General features: G+C 42.9%; 1 protein-coding gene across 3 annotated transcripts in view; it reads right to left on the reverse strand.

Moving 5' to 3' along the window:
* The window catches only part of EGFLAM (EGF like, fibronectin type III and laminin G domains), a 74,174-nt gene that overhangs the window by 41,406 nt on the left and 11,857 nt on the right, over positions 1-20,911 (reverse strand). For 2 of the 3 annotated variants that reach the window (XM_054185899.1, XM_054185897.1), the window contains exons 2-7: positions 15,607-15,716; positions 13,511-13,594; positions 11,772-11,798; positions 7,102-7,219; positions 6,728-6,863; positions 198-364 (exon numbers count right to left, since the gene is read on the reverse strand). In XM_054185899.1, the coding sequence (XP_054041874.1) occupies positions 198-364; positions 6,728-6,863; positions 7,102-7,219; positions 11,772-11,798; positions 13,511-13,594; positions 15,607-15,716 (642 nt within the window). Of the gene's footprint in view, positions 1-197; positions 365-6,727; positions 6,864-7,101; positions 7,220-11,771; positions 11,799-13,510; positions 13,595-15,606; positions 15,720-20,911 lie in introns of all 3 variants that reach the window. The other variant, XM_054185898.1, reaches the window with a different exon arrangement.

Below are 20,911 nucleotides of genomic sequence, written 5' to 3' on the forward strand. Positions count from 1 at the left end.
CTTTGCTTGTGGCTTGACTTTCACAGGATGCTGCATGCTCCACGGGCAGGACCGAGAGGTGTCAGACGGGGGGTGCCTGTGCTTGGAGAGCAACTCTTTCCACCAGCAGCCCTCCACAGGCTATCCCAGATACACTTTATTTACAGACACACTTTATTTTTATATAGCTTTAATTACAAAAAGGTGGGTCTACTCACTGAACATCCGGATGACATCGCTCGGTGGACTGGCAGGGCTGGATCCATAGGAGTTTGCTGCTCGCACCGCAAACTGATACTTAGTGTTTGGGAGAAGTCCCTTGAGAACCATGGATTCCATCTGGATCTGCTCTCTTATTACCGTCCAATTGCTGTCAAGGTCTGGCCTTCAGGATCAAGCAAAGCCAAGATCATAAATAATTAAAGCTGGCTGTATAAATTAATTGCCTTTAAACTTTCCTGGGAAATACACAAAATAAATGAGATATAAGCCTGCTAAATCATCAGTGAAATCCTTCACTCTTAAGGGGACAGACTCTGCAACCATTACTAAGCTGCAAAGCCTGTGATATCAAAACTATACAGTGATATACAAAATCTACATTTAGATTTTGCTTATAAAGCCAAGGAGGTTGTTTAGAGGACAATCTGACAAATCAAGTTCTGCTTATCTATTTTAATGGATTTTGGGCTTGCAATTTTCAAGTGGATGTATATTACTAGCAGTTCCCAATCTCCTGTTTGTCTGTATAAAGCAATACTTTGCAATAGAGGGAAAGATCCTGATTTATTTCTAAGAGTTTGTGCCCTAATGCCACTAAGTCCCTTCAAACATACACAAGCATTAGCACAATCAGAATCTAACATTTGATCTCACAGGCAATCAGGTTAACCCACCCACACTGGAAAAACTGGATCCAAAGTCTTCTCTTCAGAAAAAGAAAACAACAAAAAACAACCAGACAAAAAAGTAAAAAAAAACCCCACAAACAAACAAACAAACAAAACAAACAAACAAAAACCCCAGAACAATAATGCAGAGAACCTGTGGATTTTGCAACAAAATTCCCACGTCTGCCTTTGGACAATGCCTGGTTAACTCCTGATTTATGCTGGAAGCCACCTGCCAATAAATCCTTGCTCTAAGTGCCGTTAGAATCCACCTGAAATGAGTACAACCATTCACATGGCAGTTTGGCCTCAAATGTTTAAGATCATACGCAGGGGGACATCAGAAAGGGGAGGGCTACTTCAAATACTTTGAGAGAGTGTTCTGATGCTTTCACACCATTTCTACTCTCTCTAGAAGTGGTCTCTTATCAAAGAGAAACGGGAATGAGAAGGTAAACACAAACAAAATAAAAATGTAAACATTAAGCCTAGGCCACCCAAAATACTGAAACAGAAGCCTATGAAAGTAAAATATGGACAGAAATTACTTTCAGAGAGAATTATTCCAGTGTCCTTTTCTAAGATGTCCTTGTGATATTTATTACAGGAAATAACCTCCAAGTGCTCCCTCAATCTACCAGTGTTTACATAGGAGTGGCTGCAAATGTCTCTAACAGCCTTCCAATGAAAATTATATCAGAAGGCAGGCATTTCGTATTTGTTTATTTGCAGCTGGAAGGAAATGCCAAAGTTAATGTATGTTTTCTTTTACCAGTCAATACAAGATTTATCGATCACCGAGGTTTCCTCACTTTGTGCCAGCAGCACAAATGCAGTGACAAAGCAGCAGCTCCCAGCTGCCAACGGCACACAGGCTGCGAATATTTCGCCTTCTTGCCAAAAACAAAAATAAAATCAGACAAATGCACCAGATGTAATGACAGCAAAACAGACCATCTTAAGTCACCCTCCACCACCATTTCCTGGTAGACAAGAGGGCATTTATTTTGGCTACTCTTTGGTTGTTTCCCTTCTCTGAGCTTTTGATGCCTGGGCCAAAATGAAAATGTATAGCGTTTTCCAAATGAAAGCTGCTAACATCGCTTCCTTCTGCATGCTCCCTTAGTTGTGTTTTCGGTTTTCCTGAGCACATCTTTTTTTGGCTCTAATTCCAGGCCAAGGAATTCCTGATAGCTCAAGATCTGCCTCACAGCCTCTTTGCAACAGATCCTGCCGATGTCCGCGCCCGAATGGAAACACACGCCTCTGACGAAGGCACCCAAAGGAGGTCTCACACCCTGCAAAGATTTAGGAGATAACACAAAGCCTTCGACTTCGCCGACTCGCTCTCGCAAGGCTTCCTTCTGCAGAAGTGAATAACAAAGGAAATGCCCACAAACGTGTAAGTGTCCGCAGCTGAAGGAGAGGGAAAGAGGGAGATTTATTGCTTGACCTTTGCTATTTCTCGAGAACGTTCCCTGTGCGAACAAATCGGTACAAGATGAAAAAATGGCAAACAGATGGGGAGAGGAACACAATAAACTCAGCTGGCGACTGTGTCCACAGCCAGCCAGCTCCTGTGTTTTCTAAGCTGGGAACATTTTGTGAAAACTGTCTTCACGGTCCTTTTTTCGCATCAAATTTCAGTTTGTGCCAACCGTTACACCAGAAGGGCTCGTTTTGATGCCACTTTTTTCATCTTTCTGCAGTGCAACATTCCCTGGACCAGGATGGGACTGCTCCAGACGATGTGTCTTGAGGTTACAGCTGTGCATCTCTAACGCAGAAATGCCACGCAGTACGAATCTTGCCAGCGACAAAGTCAGAGCGCTTTTAAGATAATAAGCATATGGGTAAATTCAATAGGACTGGATGGATATAAATCAAGGGCAGAATTCTGCCCCAAACGGACCTAAAAGATTTGGATTATTGCTTTATCTTGCAATCTGGGGACTGATTCAACTTAAGAAGGGAACTCTTTCTGATGCAGAGAACAGCAGTTTTATACTCACTTGAACTTCCTCTTAAAATCACCTGGAAATGATTTAACAGTGAAGCACATCCTAGCAATCCAATTTTTATAAGGTTTTTGATTGTTCTTTTGTGACGCGTTGTACTCATCTCAAGTGACAAATTCATTTCTATAAATTTTTTTTACAAATATTTTGGAAATAATAAATATGGTGACAAGTGCAATACACTTATATTGGCTATGGAAAATACTCATTATAGAAAATAACACACTACTGGATATTATTTTTAGTAATTATTATTATTTAGCTTTATTGTGACACTTTCTCCAAAAATATCAACCAATATGTAAGGCCAACTCTGAGGAAAGGAAAAGCAAACCATTTTCTAACCTCATTCTTTTGTTAAATATTCCTCTGAGGCTGTCTAACGCTGTTAGGCACTTCCTCCCTAATTTCTACGTCTTCCATTCCTCTTTCTTCATTAATTACCTTTACAAGGATTTAACCCTCACAAACAGCGAGGTAAATGTTGAGGCAGATGTATCCGTTTCATGCATTAATCAGGAAAAAAGTATTAAAGATACTTTTTTCCTGGGCATTAGGAGGTGTCTCCCTGGTAAAATCTGTTGTTTTGGGTTGTTTGCAAACAAAGCAAATATGACTGCCCGGTTCAGTGCAGGACCAGGCACAGCGAGTTCAACATGGAACGGATTCAGGGATACACCTTTTTTTGGGGGGAAGTCTTCAAACTAATGAAGAAATCTGCCCACAACACTGTGCTGAACCTGCTCCACCCTAACATCTGTATACCGATAAATCTCCACTGTATTATCAGCAGAACCTGCTTAGTTCGTTGCAGCAGAATTTTCATGTCACTACCAAGATATTGAAACATTTCCCCTGCATGTCAAGATTAATACTGAAAGGTGTTGGCTCCATCTACGTACCAAGGAGATGAAAAGAAAGTGACCTGATCCTTTTAGAGGATACGCTGCTGAAACACTTGTGTCTCTGTAGATGTTAGCTGACTATAAAAAATTGGATAAATTAGTGTCCATGTTTAGAAGACTGGGTAGGCATTCAACAGATTAAAAATCTGAGTATTTGGAGTACCAGAGTGAAAATGTCCAAGACGTTTTTGAGAATTATTTTTTTTTTTTTAGTATCTTCAGGAAAATCACCCAAACTAGTATGTTTAAGGCCAGAGTCTTTAGAGGCTTTCATAAGAATACCATTTGTCATAGAATATTTCTCAGCATAAATCAACAGACTATTTACACTGAGCCTGCAAACTTCCACAGACACCGTTAGCTATTTTGGGTTTAACATGCTCTTTTACACATTCCCTATGAACTGTGCAGGGAGCAGTGAGACCTACTTTCTCCCTACTGATTTCCAGCATTTGGCCAAGTTGGGGTTGTGGTCTCCTTAGCGTCCTCTTGTAGTCAAGAGTAGGGCAGAGCCTGAGTTATCCCAGCTCGTCCTGTATCTGAAACCACCTGCAGCCCTTCACTGCCTACAGTGAACCAAAATATCCCAAGGAAAAACCATGCAAGTGCCTAAATAAAGGCCCAAATTTAGACCCTGAGTAGAAATAGACTGCAGGTTAGCTCCTGGTTCTGATTAGATTCTGGTATGTACAATTAATGTATTGAATTTTCATGAGGTTTTAATCGCCAATATCACAGTTGAGCAAAGGAAAACAGTGGGTTTTCCCTCATCTAAGTCTCCTAGCATGCTTTTTCTAGGGTTAAATTCATAAAGTTAGTTCTAAGGGGACTGAAATGATTTAAACGATGTTATAGTTTTTAGACGTTTGTGCTGCACCCAAGAGAAATTACAGATTTGCATAAGAAAGCCATTAATTTTGCAAAAAGCACAGGATAATATCGTACTTCTTTGACACACGAGAACTTGATTCTAAATTTACTTGCACTGTTTTGTTTTGGTTTTACATTGATTTACTTTAACAGCTTTAACTCATGTTAATACATTTTATAGTAATTAAAACTATAGGCAACAAAAGACAATGAAGCTTGAAGTTAAATCTTTACCTCTAACTGCCACTAGGGCTTATGGTTCATTGAACTTTCTCCAAATATATAATCAAGCTTCCAAGTCTAAGAGAGTATAATCCCAAAATTAACAAATATGCTTCCAGCTTAGCTTTAAATCTCAAACTAAACAGTGTAATCAAAACATTGTGCTGTTAGCAAATTCTTTCCCAAAGTCTAAAACCAACGAAACACTGAAATTTCAATTACTCGCATCTTTCAACTTAAAACAGTGAAGGCAGCTTTCCACTAGCTGGCTGTGCAAGAGCACATTAAAGAGCATGTTAAACAAAAACATTCAAGGGTGCACTATCAGTGCATCAGATAGAGATGACGGTGCCCGCTTCTTCTTCAATTAGCAGGCCCCTGGTGCTACGAAGAGGTGTACATAAACCTGCAGGCTCCACTTTATGGCAAAAGCATGGAGAGGACAGAAGTGCAGTCAATCAGAACCCAACAAAATCCCTTTCCCATCCACTGAGTAAATGAGAGGGAAGAGATGGGGAGAAGAAAGAAAGGCTCAGATAATGATTGTGTTCAAAAAATAGGTATTGGAGAAATTTCAAGGTAATGCTACAGCAGAGTTCATGCGATGGCCATAATGTATTTTCAGCCCTCATATCCTGCCTCCCGGTGCAATGAACGTTGGATGGCTTCCCACTAAACATGGGCCATTTTGATTCAAACACAAAGTACGATGTAAATTCACAAGTAAGCTTTCAGTTTGGGAATTCTTTTCATTATATGAATATCTTCTAGATTGTAACCACACTTTGAGCACTGAAAACTGATAGCTCTTTCTGTCTTTTTAACAACAGCAAGTCTTTTAAAGAAATTAATGTATTTTTCTGAAGAATGATTTTTTGACCTTCAGAGCTCAGAGTAGTTAAGGAAGCAATTCTCTCTTATCCAGGAACCTCAACTAAAACCTGTCATCAAGTGTTCACCCAAAGGATTAAAGTTCCAAAGGCTGAATTTTGCATTCACTGTACGCGTAAACATAGGGGCAAGCAAATGAAAATAAATAGCTCTGTATGCAGATATTAGCTTGCGCGAGCATATGAGCAGTCAGGGTATGAACACCTGTTTGTGCATGCAGATAAAACCACCGCCTCCTGACCCTTCATATGCATTTTATACAAGCAATGCAATTGGCAACTTCTCACAGTTTAGTTCTAATATTGCAAATTTTAAAGAGTTCAACAGCAAAGGGGAGGGGAGGGGAGAGGAGGGGAGGGAAGGCAAGGCGAGGCGAGGGAAATGATTAACACTCCATCTCCCCCCCAAAAAATCTAAACAGAAAGGCCAACTTTTTATGTAAATTTAATTAGCTTTAGGATAACAAAGCAACTCTGAGTACTGTAAGCTCAAGACCCCGGAGACATCTGTCAGGTAAAACTGCCCGACATACTGAGTTTGCAACCCTTGGATTATTTCCAGGGTACCCTAGCCCAGGGTACTCCTGCTCAAGGGAACTGCTCTGCCACGCACTCTTTCCTCAGCATGGTTTGGCAGTGTTTGATGACAGGAGAAACTTGAAACTTCATTCATCCAGGCCTTTATTAGAGGGAACAGATCAAATTAGACCTTATTTTCTTCAATCAGAAGTTATGACTTATTGGTGATTTTATAACAAATTAGATTATTTCTGGCTTTGTCTTTAAATTTTCATGGCAATTTAACACATCAAGAAGAAAACTAAGTGTACTATACACAGGAAGTAAATAAATCATGAGAAGAATCTATATGCAGTTTAATAGTGCAGTTTAGGTAAAAACAAAAACAAACTGTAGGGCAAACACTGAAATTCAGACTCCACTGGAAAACTTGCCTGATAAACTCCACTGTGTAGTACTGGATGGGAGAACTTCCTTCACTCACTCCAGGCTTCCAGGATAATGCCACTTCTGAATCAGAAACTACCACGATCTGGGGCTGATAGGGTGGTGCAGGGGGCATGCACTTGTCTAAGCCAGAGGAAATGCAAAGGCATAGCATTAGAGAAGTGGATGGGCTAACACACACAATAACCCAACACTCACAGACTTGGGAATCAAATTCGTAGGCTTCTCCCCTCACCTGTTGCCCCTCTAAAACCCCACACTTGTGGAAAAATAATAGTAAAATATTACGACACTGTATTCGATACGGCACCCACAGGTGTTACAGACGTGTGCCCTCCAGTTTTCCAACAGAAAGCATTACCTTGGGATAAGGTTGTCACGTCTCTGGGCATGCTGGGTCGTCCTTTCCCTGCCCAGCCGTATGCTCCAACGCTAACGCGGTGTGGAGTGCCTGGCTTTAGATCCCCAATGACAACTTCCTACCAGAGCCAAGAGAAGACAAGACAAGAACATCACGAAAGCTCTTCCATGCAACGGGGGACGGCGCTGTGAGCTGGGACTGGGGGACTCACACAGCATTTTCCATGTAACCTCCTTGGAGGATTGTCCCCAGCCCAGCCCAGCTCAGAAGCAACAAACACAAACAGCACCATGTGTTTCCTCTCAGGCTGCAGCTTCGCCCCAGGGGAATCCACAGGCATGACCTGGACCCTTTTCTCAGCATAATTCACTAGGTTGCAGATCGTTTGCATTTGCTGTCCGACTTTTTTGCTTGTGAAGTCAAAGTCACAGACTGCTCTCTCTCTCGAGCCAATTGCTGGCGTTCGCTATCAGTCTGGTGCATTTTCTTTTTTTGTTGGTTTGTTTGTTTGTTTTATTTTGTTTTTCTTTTTAATCCTGAGACAGTAGAAGCTCCTGAGAATGAAGCAAGTTGCCACAGTGCGAACTGATGATCTTTAGTTTCTCACGGAGCGGAGACCAGTCCCATCGCCTCTCACAATTTCCCTAGCCCAGCTATCAGCCTTGACCTGAAGCAAGCATTTCCCTTATTTGTCCTTCTGCCATAAACACAGAAAGATTAACCCACAGCCAACTACTGTAAGGGAGGCGATGCTAAACTCCTCGTGAAGAGCTTGTGCTGCTGAATACTGTTCAGAGAAGCCTGCTTGAATCTCCCAGAAATTAGCAAATGTCACCAAAAAATTACATTTTATCACCGGCTGGCACACACAGCATGGATCACCTTCAGACATTTAGATCTGTTCTTTAATGGAGCATGTGTAGGTGTGCATAGAAATTCAGCATTCTTTACCCGTAGCCTACCTGTAGAGAGATGCAAACCCCAGATTTATGAATTTTGACAGCATATACAAGTAAACAGAAATACCAAGTTCTACACCACGGACTGTTTTGTGTGAAAAAAGCACTTACAAAAAACTGTTTTACGGTGATTTTTCTTCTGTTTTTCATTCTCTGATATTAAAAACATTATTCACAGCGCATGTGAAAATGCAGAGATCTACTGTCTCTTCACGCTGAAACGGACTTTTAATCTCCATTTCCAGTTGCAGTAAAATAGTAAACAATCCCAAAATTTTATTAACTGCTAAATTTCCTTATGACGGTCTTTTGGACAACCTCTGCCTTTCTATTCTTTGGGGAACTTATGTTATTACTACAACACTGTTTGGCAACACCCTGCCGTCTGTCATTTCTCTAGCTGCGGTTTTGGAGCTCCGTCACTGATTTCCTATTAACATGGACCACCTGACCATTATCCTGTTTTTCTATCATTCACCCTTGATCTGCTTGAATGATCTGGATTCATGTGAGAGAGATGATAAGAATGCTAGAAAAGTAATGGCCCAGAGAGAGGCTGTAAGAACACTCACACCGACAGATTTATTTGGGTCTTTCAGTCTCGTACCTGAAGTGACGGAAATCTTTCAAAACATGATCTGAAAAGCCAGCTGCTGAAAACTCAGCACCTCCTCCTGATGACAATACTGACGATCCTGCTCCTTTTGCCATACATACTGTCCATCTGTATTTTAACTGTGTGCATTTGTTCCTGCCGACATCCCTCTTTATTATGTTCATTCTTATGAGAAAAAAAAAATCCTTCATTATCTGTCTCAACCTTCATTATCTGTCTTATTGCTTTCACCTCTTGGCTACTGCAGAGAGTGAGATATTGATGTACTTGCTTCATACTACTACCTCCAGACCCAAGTCTACAATAAACTAAACAGAATGAATCTCATTGACTGCAAGGCCAGTCAAGACCATAGAATCATAGAATCACAGAATCACAGAATGGTTCGGGTTGGAAGGGACCTTAAAGACCACCTAGTTCCAACCCCCCTGCCCTGGGCAGGGACACCTCCCACTAGACCAGGCTGCTCAAAGCCTCATCCAGCCTGGCCTTGAACACCTCCAGGGATGGGGCATCCACAACCTCCCTGGGTAACGTGTTCCACAACCTAAATCCTAATATCTTCTCAGGTATGTAAGTTCAATACATGTACCCTCAAAACCTCATGGTGCTCTCTTGCCTTACACACACGGCCTCTCCTGGCAATGTCCTCTCCACGAACATAGCTGTTGGACATACAGTGGGTATCTCTGAGATCAAGTATCTTCTAATCTTCTAGGATCAAGCCATTAGTGAATAGGTAAAGATTCAGGACATCATTAAGATACCCACGGCAATATCGGGGAATACCCACCTCCCACCAGAACACTTTCAAATGAGATTGTGAAGAAGGAACACATTTCCTTGTACCTCACTGTCCACGGGCCTGTGAGTACATATTTCATCTCTTTTTTCGCTTTTATTTAGGAGAAGGGTCTTAAACCCAAGTTTTCATCACCCCAGAAGAGACATTGTGGCCTCACAGATAAGGAATTTAGGTGGTACGTAGAAGAATTAGCTCCCCATCATTTTGGTAGTCTTTCTCTCCACTCAGATTGCCTCTGCATTTTGAAGAATGATACTCCAAACTGGACATTACATTGCCAACAAGGCTTTACTAGGCACCAACCTCACTTTCTTGTCTTACACAACACGCCTGCTAAAACCCTGCAAAATGGCATTTGGCAATTTCTTTACAATCTCCCATTCTTGAATGGGGTGAAGTAATACAATGCCTTTTCTGTGGTAGAGGAGTCAGGGGTCCGTAGAAACCGTGTATCCCTCCCACCCCTGCCACACTGCTTGCCCTCCCTCCAAGTTGTGTTGAAACTGCGTGGGAGGCTGCACAGTAAACCGTCTCACGGAAACCAGGATTACAAATTATTTTCCAAAGAAAACCTGTTTTCTGCTTTGTTTGGTTTTGTTTGAATCCAAAAAAACATCAAACCCCCTGGATTACAACGGAGCTGCAGAAACTGAGCTGGGTTTAATGACACTTGATCCCCTGACAACTCCTTCCCTGCACTACTGGTCTCACATGGTGACTCCCCATTTTGTACTGGTGTGTGTGATTTGATAGGGAGCACTATTGCTCACCATGGCTCCGCGCCTGACCTAAAACCTCCCACCTTTAAAGTCTAATAATTTTTCTTGCCTTTTTTCTTCTTTTTTTAATATTTGTGCTCGGCTTCCTGAATATTACACCCAGTAGAACAACTGCCTTATTAAATTGTACTGCATCTGTGTTTCTCCTGGCTGCTCTCACTTACACGTTCTCTATTATAAGATGATATAACACAGCTATAATACTTTATCTGCTTTGTTAACGTGCAGGCACATGCACACACGCGCACACAGAAACAGGCCCAGTTCAGCTACGACAGTCTCGCATGGTCCAGAGAAGCCTCTGAGAAAGCGGCGGGGTCGTGCCCAGCACCAGGAGAGCAGGCTTAGTGACAGAAACATGAACTATGCAAACTTAACCACAAAACTATTGCAGATTTCTGTTGAGTTTGGTATGAATATAACAGAAAGCATTTCAGTGAGAACACCGCTTCCTGAGGATTAATGACAGCTGGGAGCTGATTAATCCCAGTCAGTCATACTTCTCCACAAGTACCCCTCAGAAGTGTTATTTTTATCAAGCAGAAAAAAAGGGCCCAGGATGGAACCTCAACTCTGAAATGCCATAATCCAGACTCAACTCAGCTGGGATTGAACCAGATAGTCCTGGTTCAAGCACATCCCAAGGTCTCATCCGGACATCGGCCTCCTACGGTCCAACCAAACCTCCCTTAATTCAGACCATGAAAGCTGTGTGAGAACCACCAGCTTTGTGGGATTTCTCCATTCCTAAAATAGCTCTCAGGAAAAAAAAAAAAGTTTGCAAGAGGTTGTTGACATTAGGGAGTTCAGTTAAACACTGAAATTGCTGCCCTTATCCTACCAAACCCGAGCACCTCCTGCTTGCTTCCCCCCTCACAATAAACCAAATCCATTTACTGCTTATAGGAAGCAGACTGGACTGAGTACAGGACTGGAAATAATTAATCTGAATAATTCACCAGCTGCAAAGCCATTAAGAGGGCTGGTATGTCTTTCAAACCTGTTCTATACGAGTTGTTAGTCTCCCACTCCTTCCTCCCAGGCGTTGCGTGGCTGGCCTCTTCCCACGCTCCTCCTCCTTGGCTCTTGCTGGACTGGCTCAGGTTTTTCCCTCTCCGTCTCCTCTTCCACTGCCAGACATTGTTCTTCCCTGTCACTGTGTGTCTGACTACCCAGCTGTCCCTGTCCCCTGTAAGTCCTCACTGCCTGGATATAGCTCATTTTTTTACTCCAGCAAAACAAGACATCCATAAATACTTTTGACGACTGAGAGAAAAGTTTATCCATTGCTAAAAAGGGAGCTGCTGTACCTCTTGTGCCCACCTTCGTCACCTCTGGATTTTGAGCTGTAGTTACTATTCGCCACTAAAAAAGATCCTGTGTGAGTGCTAAGTAGAATCAACATTTGAGATCAACTTCTGTGTGTGAATCTGTGCAAAGACCAGGTCAGGAATGTTCAATTTCATTTTAAATCACAGCTGTGACCAAGCTTCATGTCAAGCAATACTTACAAAAATTGCTTGTCCTTCAAGTTGACCCTGGGAAAAAGCAAAATAGGACCTGTTAATGAAGTAACATACTAAAAAGTGATGGCAAAACCACATAAATAACGGGTCAAGGAATTTAAAAAAGGCCAATGTTGCAGCATATAGTAGTCTATGTGGCTGTTACTCATCTGCATGAGTACTGGGGTACAGATTCTGTTCTCCCAGTGAGTAAGAACTATTGCTGTCAGGATTAAGATAAAAAAACAACGTGCTGTTGGCACTAGGAGCAAGAATGTATTTGGGGGGAAAAACAGCAAGTGAAGAATATAGCGATAAAGATCAGAGGGGAGAAAATAATACATAAATAAAGAAATAATACATCACAGCAACAACATTCTTTCATTCACCGTGATCCCAGAAACCTGCATAAGTCAGAACTGACAACCAGAGTGACAGAAAACTGCAGGAAATCTGAGCATCCCTCTCACTCACGCTTCTCACGGGGAAGGTTTCTGAGCACTGCCCAGCAGGGATCGGGAAATACCAGTGAATGCATTTCACCGAATGTCAGGCGGGAAGGCTGAAGGAAGAGGGGTGCGGAAATAAAGGAGAATGAAGATGAGCAGAAAAGAAAGGAGGAAAAAATTGAAATGTGAAGAAGGATCACCAAATAAAGACAGGAAAGCCTGCAATGCCCCTCTGTGTGCAAGCGTGAGCCTTCGATTCCTGTGCTGGTAACGTTGCTGTCTCGTGGACAGGCTGCCCTTTGCAGAGCATGGTGCGAGACTGTTCCTGTCCCAGCACCCAACCTGCCACAATCCGTCCCTCTCTGCCCAGGCAGAGGCTGGGAAGTCTCTGTTTCTGCCTTGCTGAACTCAAAGAGCAGCCTTTCCACGTTGAGAAAGCACCGGCAGTTTTGGAGAAAAACCTTTAAAAGCAGACAGTATTAAAATCACCCAGCGGCATGGAGGAATTGCTTTCATCTCGGCACTAATTGCTCAGCCATGCAGCAGAAGAGGATGGGCGGTGCTCATCCGCAAATGGAAAAGGAAGAGGAAACTGGACAGAAAAAGGGAAGGAGGAAATAGAAGGGGATAGTGAAATACAGCAAAGTAAGAAAGCAAAGGAGAGACAAAATGAAAAACAGAACTAAAGAAAAGGGGGAAAATGGGAAGCAAGGAGGAAAACTAGTGCTTTCAAGAACAAAAAACCCCCGAAGCTCAGGGAATTTTCTAGGACATGGACTTGCACAAATGCAACTAAAGCAGCACTATTAAACTTTAAATTCAGTATTTCAGGAGGCCACAGTCTCACACAGAGACAAAAATGCACTGAAAACTTTGTGTCTCCTTTAACTCACACACTTACCTCTGTCAGACACTGCAACACACACACACTGATATTGCAGCTCTAACTGTGCATAGAGTCGCATGATTCCCCTTGCATGTGTAGAAGTGCACAGAAAATTCATATTCAAAATTAAAAGTTCTATTTTAGTAGACGCCAAAGGTCAGTACTAGGAAGACGCAAGCAAGTCCCAGCGGTTTTACATGATAAATTAGTCAGACAACAAGGAGCAAAAGTGTATCACGCTCTCTGAATTACAGAAAAACATTGTGATTTCCTTTTGCTCAATACCCAAAGCAGATCTGGGGCTTAGATCCTCAGCATAATTCACAAACCAGCAACAAGTAGACAGTGGCAAGTTCCCACTTGCAAGCTCCGCTCCAGCGTTTCGACTGTTGATGAAAAGAAATACTCACCATGCTAAGCATATCCAAACTCAGGGGAACATTGTGCGAGAGCTGTTTAACTGCTTTGTCACCTTCAACCTCTGAGTAAAAGACCTTAGGAAGAAGATATAGTCAAGCCGGTTAAAGAAATAACTCAATGCTTCAGAATGACTTAAAAACAAGTGCATTGGTATCACACTGTGGACAGCATTTGAGCCTATGATCCCCCACCTTTTCAAATCCATGGAAAGCTAACGCCCTTTAACATTCCCTCCCTGTTTGCTAGAAGTTGTCAGTATGACCAAAGGACACCATCTTACAGTGTGAACTGATGTGAAACACAGCCTAGCTTTTCAGGCAGACTTCAACTGACAACTTTAATTGTGCATCATTTGGCTATGGTAAGCATGGACAGCTAAAGATTTGTGGAACTGGTCTTCACAAGTTGGGCATTTCACTTCATATAAGGAAGATACTGACATTACATGGTTATGTCATTACAAAAATTGCTGTATCATAAATCTCCCTCCAGTCTGTTGCCGTGTACTGGGGACTAGTGAGACAGGGCGAGCCTGCTTTCCTGTGCACAGAGACCCTGAGATGTCAAGGGTCAAGAAGTAAGATGAAGTGAAGATGGTTCAGGTACAGCACTATCAGTGCTGTTTGTCATTGATTTTATTATCATGCCACACATGAGCTCAAGGCTTAAAAATAAACTAGGGTTCAGATGCTTGATCTCCTGCATGAACAGTGAAAACTATTTATGATTTGTGACTATAACGTATTGCAACTGTTTGAAAAATATCATGGCTTATAGAAAAGCCACTTACTCACTGCACCTCTGTTTGCACGCAGAAGAATGGACCCAACTACACACAGAGCCCCGGCTGGGGCAGGTTCTGGACACAGCAAGTGCTTCTCAGTGTCCTAGACTACAAGCACTTTCCTAACAATAAAAACAACCCTGCAGCTGAGCTGCATTTGTGTAATTTACAAGACCACGGGATGAAGAGGCATGTGTACCAGAAATACCTATTGCAGGGAATTTTCTCCCTCTTTCAGTGTATGTTAATAAAAATTTTGATAGTCACGAGTTTTCTGCTTCCCACCTTTTTACATAGAAGTGCGTTTCAGATTATTTTTTTCTGGAAATTTCAAATCCTTTCACAGAAAATGCTAGCAAAAACAACTGCTATTTGTCTTTTTGTTGAAGGGGAAAACAACAAATTCTAGTCGATATCCCACATTTTTGGTCCTAATTTCCCATCGACTAACTTTCATTCTGGGACGGAGTTTCACGACCATGGAATACCTGTTAAAGCAATACCTGATAAAAATGAATGAATGACAGATTAGTGTTCATTGTTTTTCCGCTTGCACACAAAAACACAGTACCCTAAAGACTAGCTATTCTGTTTTTTGCCAAACAGGCAGATGGTAACGTGTCAAAGGCTTGGAGGGGGTCCGAGCTTCCCCTATACATTTTCTGGCTAAAACAGGAAAATCACTCAACTTCTTTAAGGAAAATTCACCACTGAGGTAGGGGGTAATAAAGGAAAGTCACTTTTGATATTTAAGGCTGTGGCTGTGCTCCCAGGGGTGCTAAGCAGTACAGTATCTATCGGGGAAGAGATGCCATGAAACCCCCCCTTCCCCTGTACCTGCTGCCACTCTGGGAAGGTTTAGAGGCGCAGTTTGGAAAAGCTATTCCTGCTAAAGCAATCCTCGGGAAGTACACGTCAAAGGACCTGAACAGTCCTGAAATCACCGTGCATGTCCCTTCATTTGCACAGTGTAATATCGACCTGCTCTGCTTTACTTTACTGTTTTACCAGCTGCAGAGATCCTTGCATAAAAACCACAACAGAAAAGCAATCTATATCCACTGCAAGCCCTTGGCATCCAACCCAAATTCCCATCATAGCTTGCTGCTAAAATATGAACTGCTTGTTTCTTAAAGTTACAGCTCAATCTGTCCAAGCGCACTGTCCCCTGACCACTTTCTGAGCAATGGTACCATTTGTTATGAGAGCAGGCTCTCCTGCTTGCTCCTCCATGCCACATGTATAGTCTGAGGCCATGTAGGGTATTGCAGTCCTCTACCAGCAGCACAGAGGATCACTTACTGTATATCCCGTGATGGTGCTCGCATGCTGCTTTGGCATCCTCCATTGCACGCTGAACGCTGTGCAGTTCAGTGAATCCAGCAGTATATCGAGAGGAGGTCCCAGCCTATCTGCTGAAAACAAAATGACACTGCATAAGAAGCCATAGGGCACAAAACCTCTCCTTTAGCCTCCTGGCAGGTATGGCTTTGAAGAAGAACAGACCTGTGCTGCCCTCATTCCAAACTGTCAAACATAGCCCACCGCTCAGATTTGACTTGGGTGCACCTTTTACCTCTCCACCTCTGCCTTCCAAGGTAGTGGTGGGACACCAAGAGAGAGGGGGTGAAGGGGGACAAGAACCTGTTGATCAGCTCAGGACACCTCATGGACACCTTCAGCCTCCCCCTCATCCCCCTCCTCCCCAGGCTTCACGTCCAACAGCAATACCCTGGTGTGAGGAAAACCAAACCAAACCCAAAGCATGCCTTCTCTTCAGCCCTTTGCTGTTTTGGCACAGGCCAAGAGACCCCCTTCACAGGCCACAAGGTCTTCCAGTCACCACTGGCCCTGCAACCTCCACGCCTTCATGACAGCTATGGATGGAAAGGGCAATGATTTCAGTAAGAAGCAAGTTTAGTCTGATGAGAAGAGCACAAAGGAACCCTCAGGTGCCACCTGCCCCTCTCCAGGTTATGGCAATGGGATCTCTTGCCATCATGCTTTCAGTGCTGCCACGATCAACCCCGTCTCTCAACAGCTGCAGTGGGAGGAGGTTATTTTTATATGGCTATACTGGTCCTACAGCACCTATCCGTCTCCTCTTCCCATGGTACAGGTTGGCAAGTCACTACAATGGCTAATTCAACTACTGCAAAAAACAAAAAAAAAAAAAAAAGGCTGGAGAAGAAGGAAACCCTGAGCTCCACGTCTCTAGTAACGTGTTAGCAACTGCATTTACTGCCTGAGAAAGGGCAGGCGGAGGAGAGTGTCTGCTCTGTAGCCCAAGCAAGATTTTTAATTCAACCTCTCCAAACCAACATCGTCCGTGCTCTTGAAACCAAACCCGCCTAACAAACAACAGTAACAGAGAACTGATTCAAGCAGTTTAACAACAACTTCATTTTTTTCAAGGTGACAATTCTACTATACTTAGTTTTTTGCATGCCCTTACCTATGACAATTTTAAGTAAAGGCTAAGGAAACCTTACCCCCCCCCCCATTTTTTTCCGCTAGCTCTGACAAAATATCAAGTGAAAACAAGCTACTGTAAAGGTCATTTTTAGATGTGAAGCAAGCCTACATCAGATTTACACTTGTCACTTCCACCAACATATTTGATTTGAAGCTAAATACAAGACTTAACAGCTTACAAACTCTACTCAGTATTGATCAGCACCCATACCTGAGTAGTTGAAACAAGAGCTGACATTCTGGTCCTTTTCAAACTGGCACTGCATTTTCCCACCGCTAGGAAACTTTCTGGTTTATATTTCTTATTTTGAGTGAGCAAGTGTGGCCAGTCAGCATCCACACCTCGCGGTTAACACCGGTGACTCTGTTTTCCTGCTCCTTTCAGCTATTTATTTCTCTACAACACTAAAATAAATCTTGGACGGTGCTATGTGAAATCATGACAGGACAAATACTTAAAAGGCATTTAAGAGACCCTAACTTCTCTCACCATTTGGTCCCTAAACCTGAAGCTTCAGCCATTCTTACCTAAAAAAATTCCCAGGGGACTGTCTCCTGTGCAAGGACTGCATGCGATGGGCTCCTCACCAAGAACTTTTTAACTTTTTTCCTTTTATTGCTGAAACAACACAGTGGGGGATAAAAAAACACCACATAATATACCTTCAGAAAAAGGACTACCTGTTGTATGCTAGAGGTTTTTATTTTCTGCACACCCCAAAGATCTTTCTTATCAGTTCAGTGTCAAAGAAATTCTGGAGACTAATGGTCTATTATTCCTGAGAAGTTTTTGTAGCTGTAACAGGACAGGGGTGCACCTACACATTAAGGAGAAAAAACATACTTAGGGCTCTACCTGCATATATTGACCTCATAACCTGCAATGATCTAACCTTAGTTAATGGGAGCATGCAGGAGAATTAAGTCTCCGCTAAAAGCCTCATACTCTGTGAACACAAGCCACCAGCCAGACTCCCAGAGGCTAAAACATGGAGCTGCAATCCTCTCACAACCCCTTTCCAGGGATACCACCAGCACCTTCCCTCCCTTACCTACCAGGGAAGGAGCTGAGCTTGTCCTAAATGGATCTTCAAGTAAACAAATAACTACACAGTGCTTTGAGCAATGCCACTGAGCAACCGTGGGATTTTAAACATATTCCTGAGATGCTGGGAACTACCCAGGACCCAAAGACAGGGACATCCACGCATCCATACTGCCTGTACAGTCTGTGGGCACAGGTTCAGCTTCCTGGGAAAGTCTCCCAGGAATGGTCTGGAGGATAGCTCAGCTCACAAACCATGTCCGTAAGTCAATAAGGACATCTTTTGGGGAAGGGAGAAAGGAGTTGCACCATACGGAGTGAGAGCCAAACCATGCCATGCTACTTGCTCTCTGGCCTCTCACCCATTTTCTTTATTAGCACTGACTTAGACGCACGGATCCCTGCTGGGTGCAGGGGCTCTGAGGATAGCAGAGTTCCACCTCTCGTGCTCACCTGCACGAGCAGTAGCTGGACCATACACCACCAGGTACCACCTGCTACCGAAAGGAGAGGCAGGGAAGAGCAGCTGGGGCTGGGGTATCGCTATCTACTTAAGCAGCATTTTACCTTCAGAAAACATCTTTCCAATCTTCACAACACCCAGTGAGGCAGTTTAATATTACAGCTGCAACAGGAGTAACGGAAAAGAAAAAAAAACCACTAAACATTCACACTTAGCGTATTCATTCTACCCTTGTATTACTTTCTGGAGAGGCTCTATGAGACAAGTTTGCTGGGAGGCACAGTGGCTGAAATAACAAATTTTAACTGGCAATGACAAATACTCATATAAGACAGGCTTCAAATTCATATTCTGAATGCACTAGAGGCCAATAAAAGTATTTACAGGAAGTATTTGGTGAATAATCTGGAACAACAAATAAATTTGAAAAAAAAAATGCAATCCATTTGCAGACTATCTGCAAACAGAGAGGCAACATCTGTTTAATAAGGAGCCACGCCATGAATTATTCACCCAGCCCTACTAAACACCACTATCTTCAGTTTGCAGATGATGAAAGAGCCACAGAGAGCCAAACACTGATGTCAGTTACACCGGCCCATAAATTGTCACTGGAGGAGTAAATACTAACTTAAGCCAGGGAAAATGAGAGCGAGGAGCTGCAGAGGTCTGTGTTTCCATCCTCCATGTTTAATCCTCAACAGAAGTCAGGGAATTTCCCTCTCGCAGCGAAAATGGTGGCAGGAGGTATGCTTGGGAAGCAGGTGTAAACTCCACCAGCGCTCAGCCCTGTCTTCGCCCTCCCCAGCTGTCAAACGATGGTTTGGGGAGCACACTGGATCCTCACCCTGCCGGGCACCGCGCTGCCTCCTGCTTAACCCAGGAGCCAAGAGGAAAAGGAAATCTGGGCCATCCCTGTCCCACGCACACCATTATTTCTTGTGGGGGGAGAGAGGGCAAGGCATGTCATGTGGTGTGCCTGTCCCCACAGTCCTACGCTGTCACCTCTCCTGACTCCACAGCTTATTGATGTGCATCTGCGGATTCGGAGTCACTTCTCGTTGCCAGAGTCCGAATTTCACACAACCCGGCAGAAAGTAAAAAATGTCCATTTTTGGACTGGCCTTTCCCTTTGCAGCCATGACAAAGTGACTCCACGATCTGACACAAGCCATGTTTATGCCACTGAGATGCAGGAGATGTCACGGCTTTGGAACAGTCATGCTGCAACACTATGTCAAAGCGCTTTGCTAGCTGATCACTAATGTTGCCATACATATTGCGGTTTTACTAACAAATTATTTTGAGATAAATGTGTGCTTGAGGTATTTTGCAAGATTTTACAGAACATTGTGTATTACACACACTAAAAATGGATATTAAAACTGGTCTAAACACGTATTTCTTTATGTCAAAGGTCATGTTTAGACTATAAAATATAAAAATAGTTTTCAAGGGTAAAACTCTTCAGATATTTGTAGTTCCTCCTACAATTCAGGTCAGAAAAAACTCTCTTCTCAAAATTCAGCATGAAAGCTCTGTTAATCTGGTAGCATCATGCACGGTGCAAAACCACAGCGTAGCCTACTCCCCTCTGCAGCCCGATGGATGGGAGCCTGCAGGCAAGGGAGGTGCCATATACTATATATTTGTACATACTCTGAAGATCTGCCTCAGTGTTGATCCCACCTGCAAATGTCCTCTGCAGTTGGATCTGGTGAATACCTAAGAAGGCATGGAGATTAGCCCTGATCATAAAGAACAAGGAATCAATTTATAAAAAAATTAAATTTAAGACATTTTGTGCAAACACAGTCATTCTCCTTCCTGGCCCGTCAGGCACAGAAAGTTTGATATTGTCCAAAATGTTTTGATGAAACTGGTAATAGAAGCAATGACTTTGGTCCCATGCAAACAAGCCGTCAATCAAGGGAGAGCACTCTTGCACATATTATGAGTATACATTGTAAATCTTGTATCAAATACAAAAAGTTAATGAGCATTCGGCTGTAGGTAAACAATGTTGAGCTAACAATGTTGTGTTTACTTTTCTGCTTACAGCTATTTTGTTTCTTGTTTATAGATCTCTCTGGTTCTGTACTTCTGAAAATATGCAAAAACTGATAAACCAATGAAGAAGTCACCAAATAAGCTCTCCAAGTGAGCTGAAGAATACATGAGCCCTCTCCCTAAGATTTCACCATTTTTAAATAATCACCGTTATTTCAATTTTTGCTGCACAAAAGCAACTCAAATTAAAAACAGTAAAAAAGCTTATCCCATCAATACAAGTGTCATTTCTATTGCAGCTCCCACTGGCACATACAACAGCCCCTGTCCATAAATTAAACACCCATAGGCTACCATCAGGGTGGCCCCAGGCAAAGTGGCTCCTGGGAATGGTCCCCAGCCTGGGACAGCCAATGATGTACCAGTGCCTCAGGACGCTCCTTGCCATCACTGAATCCGCCAGCAGAGATATCACTTCCATGTGAAAATTGCAATCACACCCTTGCAATTTTCAGCAGAGTCACCTTGAGTACCTAATGGGAACACTTCAAATTAATCCACCCACCCAAATTAATCCCTCCCAGACTAACCATGCTGGCCTCGTGCAGAGCTCG

This window comes from Rissa tridactyla, chromosome Z (genome assembly GCF_028500815.1).
Source record: "Rissa tridactyla isolate bRisTri1 chromosome Z, bRisTri1.patW.cur.20221130, whole genome shotgun sequence".
Lineage (NCBI taxonomy): Eukaryota > Metazoa > Chordata > Aves > Charadriiformes > Laridae > Rissa > Rissa tridactyla.